Source organism: Nomascus leucogenys, chromosome 8, assembly GCF_006542625.1.
Source record: "Nomascus leucogenys isolate Asia chromosome 8, Asia_NLE_v1, whole genome shotgun sequence".
Lineage (NCBI taxonomy): Eukaryota > Metazoa > Chordata > Mammalia > Primates > Hylobatidae > Nomascus > Nomascus leucogenys.
The window spans coordinates 47,409,919-47,420,233 of NC_044388.1; the positions used below are offsets into that span (position 1 = coordinate 47,409,919).

Below are 10,315 nucleotides of genomic sequence, written 5' to 3' on the forward strand. Positions count from 1 at the left end.
TCAGTTTATATAATAACTTCAATTTATAGGGTTCAAGTATTTTACTCTAAAATTGATGAAAATTAGTGGCAAGAGCCTGATCCCGTAAAAAAACTGATGAAAGAATTTTTTTTTTTTGAGATGGAGTCTCGCTCTGTCGCCCAGGCTGGAGTGCAGTAGCTCGATCTTGGCTCACTGCAAGCTCTGCCTCCCAGGTTTGTGCCATTATCTAGCCTCAGCCTCTCGAGTAGCTGGGACTACAGGCGCCCGCCACCACGCCCGGCTAATTTTTTGTATTTTTAGTAGAGATGGGGTTTCACTGTGTTAGCCAGGATGGTCTTGATTTCCTGACCTCGTGATCCACCAGCCTCGGCCTCCCAAAGTGCTGGGACTACAGGCCTGAGCCACCGAACCTGGCCAAGAATTTTTTTTAGAAATGTCCTTCTACATTTTCTCTTGCGTTCACAGACACTGCCTCAAATATCCTCTCTCTTAACAATCTGTCATGTTTTTCATCCACTTAAAATTGTTTTTAAAAGCACTAGAAAAGTGACTGCTGCTAGACAAGAAACATTCAGCTGTCAAGTTGGGAGGATTTTTTTGTTTGTTTCTTAACATCTTTTAAAAACACTAATACAGGGCCGGGCACGGTAGCTCACGCCTGTCATCCCAGCACTTTGGGAGGCCGAGGCGGGCGGATCACGAGGTCAGGAGATGGAGACCATCCTAGCTAACACGGTGAAACCCCATCTCTACCAAAAATACAAAAAATTAGCCGGGCGTGGTGGCCGGCGCCTGTAGTCCCAGCTACTCAGGAGGCTGAGGCAGGAGAATGGTGTGAACCCAGGAGGCAGAGCTTGCAGTGAGCCGAGATCATGCCACTGCACTCCAGCCTGGGCAACAGAGCAAGACTCCGTCTCAAAAAACAAACAAACAAACAAACAAAAAACCACTAATACAGGCCGGGTGTGGTGGCTCACGCCTGTAATCCTAGAACTTTGGGAGGCCGAGGCGGGTGGATCACCTGAGGTCAGTAGCTCGAGACCAGCCTGGCTAACATGGTGAAACCCCGTCTCTACTAAAAATACAAAAATTAGCTGGGCATGGTGACGAGTGCCTGTAATCCCAGTTACTCGGGAGGCTGAGGCAGGAGAATCACTGAAACCCAGAAGGTGGAGGTTGCAGTGAGCCAAGATTGCACCACTGCAGCCTGGGTGGCAGAGCGAGACTACGTCTCAAAAAAGCAAAACAAAACAAAACAAAAACCTAATACAAAGATTCCTTTTTTTTTTCCCCCAAGACGGAGGACATTTATTTACTCTAGAGGGACGAGGACTCCCCTTCCTTTCAGACTTCTCCAGCCAGTCGTGTCTTGACTTCGTGTTTAGGGACCTGTTGCCCACTCTCTGCACCTCCCCTTCCTAATAAAGGGGACACGGTCTCTTGTCTCCTTCATGAATTCCTGTCTTGGCCTGGTCGGTTCTTCTCCTTGGCAGCACCCTTCCTTCTGGAGCTGCAGCACAGGTGGAGTGGAAGAAAAGAAATCCTGTGACATTTGGCCACAAAAACTCTTAAATTATAAATTTGTGATTCTTTTCATACGTGTATCAGGAAGCACCCTAGTAAGATATACTGGCTTACTAAGATATGCTCTGTCTCCTGGGTTCAAGCAATTCTCCTGCCTCAGCCTCCCAAGTAGCTGAGATTACAGGTGCCTGCCACCATGCCCAGCTAATTTTTGTATTTTTAGTAGAAAGGGAGTTTCACCATGTTGGCCAGGCTGGTCTCGAACTCCTGACCTCATGTGATCCCCTACCCAGGCCTCCCAAAGTGCTGGGATTACAGGCGTGAGCCACCACACCTGGCCTATACTGGCTCTTTATTCATGTAAAAATCAGACTTTTCCCATTCTGATCAGGAATGTTGACATATGCATACAGAATTCTATTGTTTCTATTTTCCTTCTTCAGTGCTGATGAGAGTGTTCCAAGCTGCTTCTTTTGGGCACAATTAGCGAAGTCCCTGAAAGAACCTGAGCCTGTAGTGTGGTTGGGACATTAGATGCATTTTGAAAACTTAAGTAAATGCTATAAATCTGAATGTTACTCTTTTTAAATCCCTTGAGATGGATACAGAACAGTTGCTCAGTGTCTTGAGTGAAAGGCATCTTTTTCTCTTTTGCAGGTAGTACAAGACTGGAAATTTGTAGCTCAAGTTCTTGACCGAATCTTCCTGTGGCTCTTTCTGATAGTGTCAGTAACAGGCTCGGTTCTGATTTTTACCCCTGCTTTGAAGATGTGGCTACATAGTTACCATTAGGAATTTAAAAGACATAAGACTAAATTACACCTTAGACCTGACATCTGGCTATTGCACAGACAGAATCCAAATGCATGTGCTTGTTCTATGAACCCCGACTGCGTTGTCTTTGTGGAAGTGGAACATCTCCTCATGGGAGAAACTCTGGTAAATGTGCTCATTTGTGGTTGCCATGAGAGTGAGCTGCTTTTAAAGAAAGTGGAGCCTCCTCAGACTCCTGTCTTGGCTTCCCCAGACATTCAGGGAGGGATCATAGGTCCAGGCTTGAGCTCACATGCGGCCAGAGTGCACAAAAAGCTGTTGCTACTTGGTGGAGGAATACCTCCTAGAAGCAGCAGGCCTCGGTGGCGGGGGAGGGGAGATCCACCTGGAATTTAAGGAGGTCACGGTGTCAAGCTATCTGTGTGGGCAGAGCCTGGATCTCCCACCCCGCACTGGCCTCCTTGGTGGTTTTCTCTGAGCTGCAAACTGGGGCCGTGTTGTGCTTCTGCAGCAATGGGCCAGGCAAATCCAACAAGGGTTTCGGGATTACACTGGCAGGACAGCTGGCACTGCACACTTAACAATAACACAGACTCCAGGATGCCTGGCCTACCGAAGCAGGTGTTATTCATGGTTTATTCCCAGCATGATAAGGCTTTCAGATGGTGAAACTGGAGCCCACTGTGAGGTATGACTTGCTCTTTTGTTTTGTTTTTTTTTTTTTGAGAAGGAGTCTCGCTCTGTCACCCAGGCTGGAGTGCAGTGGCACGATCTCAGCTCACTGCAACCTCTGCCTCCTGGGCTCACGCCATTCTGCCTCAGCCTTCCGCGTCGCTGGGACTACAGGCGCGCGCCACCACGCCTGGCTAATTTTTTGTATTTTCAGTAGAGACGGGGTTTCACCGTGTTAGCCAGGATGGTCTCGATCTCCTGACCTCGTGATCTGCCACTTCGGCCTCCCAAAGTGCTGGGATTATAGGCGTGAGCCACCGTGCCCGGCCGACTTGCTCTTAAAGCAAGTCATGCATACCGAAATAACTCACAATAGAAACAAAGCCCTTTGCTACCAGAAGTGGATTCATTAATACCCATTATCTTTTCGTAGTAAACTAGTATACAGAACATTCTCTGATTAATGGTTTTTGATGTCACCTCGTCTAATCGGATCCATACCAACACTATCCCCTAGGCTCCACCTTCTGTTTCCCTGTCTCCTGGCACCCGGCTGGGCTTCACCCCCATCCACCATCATTCCTTCTCTAAGACTCCGAGGGGAGTCTGCTCAGGTTCTTCTTGCCCTCCAAAATTGCTGCCGCTGCCAAATCCTTCCTGAATTTTAGCTTAAAGCAATTTTTCTCTCTGCCCAGTTATAGTTATAAATCCAAATCCCTTTCTGGAGTACTTTTAGGCATGGCTCTTGCAAGCAGTTTGCAATCTATGCTGGGTGGAGTGGAGTGGCTCACACCTGTAATCCTAGCACTTTGGGAGGTCTCATCAGGAGGATTGCTTGAGGCCAGGAGTTTGAGACCAGCCTGCTCTCTACAGCAAGACCCTGTCTCTACAAAAAATTTAAAAAATTAAAATTTTAACAATTTTAAATGGTGATGTGTGCCTACAGTCTCAGTTACTCAGGAGGCTGAAATGGGAGGATCACTTGAACCCAGTAGTTGGAGGCTGCAGTGAGCCGTGATTGCTCCACTGCACTCCAGCCTGGGCGACAGAGCAAGACACAGTCTCTTAAAAAATATCTAAGTGGCTGGGCGTAGCGGCTCAAGCCTATAATCCCAGCACTTGGGGAGGCCGAGGCAGGTGGATCGCAAGGTCAGGAGATCGAGACCATCCTGGCTAACACAGTGAAACCCCATCTCTACTAAAAATACAAAAAATTAGCCGGGTCCATGCCTATAGTCCCAGCTACTTGAAAGGCTGAGGCAGGAGAATCACTCGAACCCGGGAGGCAGAGCTTGCAGTGAGCCGAGATCGCACCACTGCACTCCAGCCTAGGCAACAGAGCAAGATTCCATTAAAAAAAAAAAAAATCTAAGCATGAAACACCTTCACATATTGTTACCATTGATGTATTTCGTCTTATTAATGCCATTTAGTTTGTGTTTTCTGTATAACATTTTGTTGTTCCTTCACCTTTTTCCCTTCACCTTTTTCCCCCTTTTTCAGCCTTGGCCGAGTTTGTAGTTTGTCCATTCCTTCTTTGCCCTTAATGGCTTGAAAGTTACATGTCCACTTCTATTAATTTATTAATAAATGTTCAACTTTTTAAATCAATGTTGAGAATTAGTGTTTGTGGCTGCCACTTTCTACACAAAATAATTTCTTTAGGATCCTCACTTCCCCTCACCTTCATTTCACTTTTATCACCTTCCACATTTTCTTTAAGTCATCCAGAATTTTAGTTCTATATGATTAATTTTTATATTATGTGTTCCTTTCCCTAAGAACCATGTATTGGCCACACATTTTGTCCACAACCACATGGCAAACAATTTCATTTCTTTGTTCATCACTGTTTTTTATCTTAAGCATTCCTCCTTTTCTGCTTCATTTCTTCCATTATTTTAGAAGAACATGTCTTCAAGTAATTCTTTCAGGAAATATCTGTTTGGTAACCTTCTTGAACCCTTGCTTTTCTGAAATTGTAATTTATTTTGCCCTCACATTTAAATAATGGTTTGGCTGGGTATGGAATTCTGGTTCAAAATCATTTTCCCTCGGAGCTTTGAAAACATTATTGTATAATATCCCGTGCTCTAGATGGGAAGCATGCGGGGGTTGATTATTATTCCTCACTCAATAGGTCCCTCTAGGGTTTCAGTTTCCCAGTCAGTAATAAGTATCGACAAAAAGAGTCAAACTCTGTAAAATATTTGAAGAGATGTATTCTGAGCCAAATATGAGTGATCATGACCTGTGACACAGCCCTCAGGAGATCCTGAGGGCATGTGCCTAAGGTGGTCAGGGCACAGCCTAGTTTTATACATTTTAGGGAGACGGGAGACATCAATGAAATACATGTAAGGTTTACAATGGTTCCTTTTTTTTTTTGAGATGAAGTCTTGCTCTGTCACCCAGGCTGGAGTGCGGTGGCGCCATCTTGGCTCACTGCAAGCTCCGCTTCCCGGGTTCACTCCATTCTCCTGCCTCAGCCTCCCTAGTAGCTGGGACTACAGGCGCCTGCCACCATGCCCAGCTAATTTTTTGTATTTTTAGTAGAGACGGGGTTTCACCGTGTTAGCCAGGATGGTCTCGATCTCCTGACCTCGTGATCCGCCCGCCTCGGCCTCCCAAAGTGCTGGAATTACAGTCGTGAGCCACCGCGCCCGGTCTACAATGGTTCTATCTAGAAGGGCAGGACAACTCAAAGCAGGGGGGTTGGAGGGGGTTTCCAAGTCATAGGTAGATTTTAAAATTTTCTGATTAGCAATTGGTTGAAAGAGTTATTATCAATAGAAAGGAATGTCTGATTGACAATGAGGGGTTGTGGAGATCAAGGTTTTATCATGCAGATGAAGCCTCCAAGTAGCAGACTTCTGAGAGAAGAGATTGCAAATGTTCCTTATCAGACTTCAGATCGGTGTTGATGTTAATTCTGCTTGGCTTTTCCTGAATTCCAAAAAGGAGGAGGGTATAGTGAGGCATATCTGAGCCCCACTTCCATCATGGCCTGAACAAGTTTTTCAGATTAATTTTGGACTGCCCTGGCCAAAGGAGGGGACCATTCAGATGGTTGAGAGGCCTTAGAATTTTAGTTTTGGTTTACAGGAGTTATGATTCATGCATGACTTTTGAAGCTCTCCGCTGCTCTAAATTTCTACACTTTGGATAATTTTACTGGAGCTTTCACAGTTTTTAAACCACACAACTCATTGTAACTTTGTTCCTTTGGGAAAATTGCATCTGCTTTATCAGTACTTCAGGATGGGATTTGCAGGAATACATTGTAATGAAAATCGAGGATTCCTTGCCTTAAATTATTGATGGGATTGCGGATTCAAAGGGCAAGCCATTATTCCTCTCCTTTTTATTGAGAATACGATTGACTTTAACACACCACTTAACTTTAACTCTTAGTTTGCTAGGTAAATGATGTCAATGTAAAATAATCAAAAGGGTCAGAATCTAGTTTAAGCAGTTTATTCAAGTGCAAAGTTTGAGGACAACCCTCCCAGGAAGCACAGATTCCAAAGAATGGAAGTCAGCATTCCAAAGTTAGAAATTTCGGATGACTTTTATAGACAAAGCTTAGGGAAGTTTAACAGAATTTCAACCTCTTTCTATGTAAGGCTTAATGCATAGTCACAATGTTCTCATTAGTCAAGGTGGTTCTTTTCTTTTGGGAAAGGTATATTTAACATTCTACACTAAAGATGGAACTGTCATGGGGTCCCTGTTTGGGACACCATCTGGCCTGAGTTAGGTACAGGATAACAAAGGACGCAATTAATCTATCACAGTGATCAGTGTTTGGAAGAGGGAGGTCTGGTCTTTCCTAGTCAATGACAGAACAAGGACAATGAGGAAGAAAAGTTAAGCTATAATCTAAGAAACAGACGTTACAACAACATGCCATATAACTCAGATCACAGCCACATCTCTCTCAAAGCTTAAAGCATTTGGGGGTTTCCAACAGCTTTTAAGTTTTATTTATTTTCACAATGATGATACTAATTTCAGAAAAATGTGTTTAGATCTGAATTCAGTTTCAAATTTTGAAAAAATGCCAGTATGAGCCAGGTGGGGTGGCTCATGCCTGTAATTCCAGCCACATGGGAGGCTGAAACAGGAGGGTCACTTGAGCCCACGAGTTGAAAGTTTCAGTGAGCTATGATTGTGCCGCTGCACTCCAGCCAGGAGCGGCAGAGTGAACCCTCATGTCTAAAGCAAAATCAAAACAAAGTTAAAAAAAAAAAAGGAAAATACCGCATGAAACACCTTCTACAGGAAGCTTCTTACTGATCAGACACAGATTCAGAAAAGATTAAGCCTTCACATGTGTGCCTGTAGCCAACGTGGGAGATAATAACAGCTTCAAACACAGAAAAGAACAAATATTTATATAACATAATAATCCTAAGGGAGTAACCACAAATGATCACTCTAAGGCAAAGAAATTTTAATTCCAAATGTATAGCAAGAAAAATCTGTGTGCAAAATCTGCCAATTAATCCAAGAAGTGGAAGTTGCAGGAACGATTTCTCTCTGTATCACACTGTGGCAGGATGAGCCGCAGACAAAACCTCTCAGACACCGAGTTGTAGAAGCAAGGGCTTTATTCAGCTGGGAGCATCAGCAAGCTACTGCTTTAAAATCCGAGCTCCCTGAGTGCACAATTTCTGTCCCTTTTAAAGGCTCAGAACACTAAAGATTTCACCTGAAAGGGTTGTGATTGATTTGAGCAAGCAAGTGGTACGTGACAGGGGCTGCATGCGCTGGTGGTGAGAGAGAAACAGAACAGGGCAGGGAGTTTCACAGCGCTCTTCTATACAATGTCTGGAATCTATGAATAACATCGGTTTCTAAATTATGAGTTGATTTTTAACTACTGGGTTTAGGCCAGGCAGGCCCAGGCCTAGTTTCAGTCTTTGGTTTTACTTCCTTGTTTTTTTTTTTTTTAAACAGGTACTGAGTATAAAACAATATAAAACAATATGAGAGGATCTCTCTCTTCCCTCAACACGTGTGAGTGTGGGACACAAGTGTGCAGGCACACACACGGGGGGCCACAGAGAGCTGTCCACATTATGTGCAGCCTTCAGATTTCTGCTCACACACCCCCGCCACTGCTCCTCCTGAAGCCTTCATAGAACATATGGCCCCACTGGGCTCCCTGTGTTGGAAAGCCAGTGGCATTTCCAGGGTATGCTGTATGGTTTAGAATATCGTTTCTGTTATTAAGTGAACCCTATTTTCTTAGCTATACCAGCATATTCTCCATCATACCCCCAACAATATCTAATAGAGCTTAGTCCACAGTCAAGGCTTACTTGATATTTGTTGATTAATTAAACCAGATACCAGGAATTTTGGATGAAGTTGTCTAAAATGGGGACAAATGTGTGCTCTTGCTCAGCCCCTGCAAATATTTCTAGCTCTGTGTATGTGTGTAATTTTCAGTATGCACCTTAAAAAAACATTTTCTTACATTAAAACAATCTCCAGCAGGTGCGGTGGCTCACGCTTGTAATCTCAGCACTTTGGGAGGCCGAGGCGGGCAGATCACGAGGTCAGCAGATTGAGACCATGGTGAAACCCCGTCTCTACTAAAAATACAAAAAGTTAGCCGGGCGTGGTGGCGGGCGCCTGTAGTCCCAGCTACTCAGAGAGGCTGAGGCAGGAGAATGGCATGAACCCAGGAGGCGGAGCTTGCAGTGAGCCGAGATTGCGCCACTGCACTCCAGCCTGGGCGACAGAGCCAGACTCCGTCTCAAAAAAAAAAAAAATCTCCAGAATACTATTATCATACTTAGCAAAATAGCAAAATTAATAATTCTACATTCAAGTTCCCCACCTCAAAAATATCCTAATTTGATATTTAGCTTGTCTCAAGTAGGATTTGACCCAAGACCGTTTGTTATGCCTCTTAAATCTTTTTTGAAACGGAGTCTTGCTCTGTCACCCAGGCTGATGCAATCTCAGCTCACTGCAAGCTCCGCCTCCCGGGTTCATGCTATTCTCCCGCCTCAGCCTCACGAGTAGCTGGGACGACAGGCACCCACCACCACGACCTGCTAATTTTGTTTTTGTATTTTTAGTGGAGATGGGGTTTCACCGTGTTAGCCAGGAAGGTCTTGATCTCCTGACCTCGTGATCCACCTGCCTCGGCCTCCCAAAGTGCTGGGATTACAGACGTGATCTTAAATCTATTTTAATCTCTTTCTTGGCACTGATCTGTTGAAAGGACCAGATCCGTTTTCCCCAAGTACATCTCCCTATTTGGAGTTTGCCTGGTTGCTTGCTTCTGGTGGCATTTAACTTATTCCTTTGTCTCCTGTATTTTCCTGTAAACTCAAAGTTACATTTGTATCCCTAACCATAATTCTGGTTCAATCTTTTTTTTCTTCCCCTGGGACGGAGTCTCGCTCTGTCACCAGGCTGCAGTGCAGTGGCACGATCTCGGCTCACTGAAACCTCCACCTCCCAGGTTCAAGCAATTCTCCTGCCTCAGTCTTCTGAGTAGCTGGGATTATAGGCTTGTGCCACCACGCCAGGCTAATTTTTATATTTTTAGTAGAAATGGGGTTTCACCACATTGGCCAGCTGATCTTCAACTCCTGGCCTCAAGCAGTCCTCCCACCTCAGCCTCCCAAAGAGCTTGGATTACAGGTGTGAGCCACCGCACCCGGCTCAATCTTTTTGTTAGGGATGTGCTATAGATGATAACATGGCGTTCATTTTGTACCATAGTGAGGAGGGAGGCTACTTGGCTATCTGATCATCAGAGTTAAGATTAATCCCTAGATTAAGGTAATGCAAGTCTGATCTCTCCACTGTATCCAGTGGTAAATCTTGTGGTCTAGCCTGTGGCCACAACACACAGCAAGGTTACAAAAACTCTTAGCTGTGTTCTTGGTCCCTTTGGAGATGGTGTATAGCCAGCTAACATTGGAACATAGTAATTTCCAGAAAGTAATATTCTTATGTTGGAATGGACCTTTCGGTTGTGTCAAAATTCTTTCTCTGAAGCACCTACTGTTATCTACTTAAATTAATTCATTTAATTAACACAGTGATTACCATATATGTTTAACCTGACATGTATTTCTTCTTTGTATTAAAACTTTCTGTTCAGTATGTCAGTGACCATAAAAGTCACTGGTGGCTTTTGGCTCATGGACATAATCTTGGGTTTGGGAAAACTAAGTGAGAGCAGCAATCCGTGCCCAGATGTGGACTGTCACCCCTCCAGGCAGTGTTGATGGCCATGGGACAGGGCAGCCCGGCCTGCTGTGGAATTAGACATGCTCGTCTGAATGCTCAAGGACAGTCTCAGCTCTGGGCATCAAGAGGAGAGTCAGCCAGC

The 10,315-nt window shown here is 44.7% G+C and overlaps 1 protein-coding gene across 1 annotated transcript in view; it reads left to right on the forward strand.

Annotated features, from left to right (window-relative positions):
* The window catches only part of CHRNB3 (cholinergic receptor nicotinic beta 3 subunit), a 39,281-nt gene extending 36,534 nt beyond the window's left edge, over positions 1-2,747 (forward strand). The window contains exon 6 of the mRNA XM_030816451.1: positions 2,164-2,747. Within this exon, the coding sequence (XP_030672311.1) occupies positions 2,164-2,298 (135 nt within the window). The 3' untranslated portion in view covers positions 2,299-2,747. The remainder of the gene's footprint in view (positions 1-2,163) is intronic.
* The last annotated feature ends 7,568 nt before the right edge of the window (positions 2,748-10,315 follow it).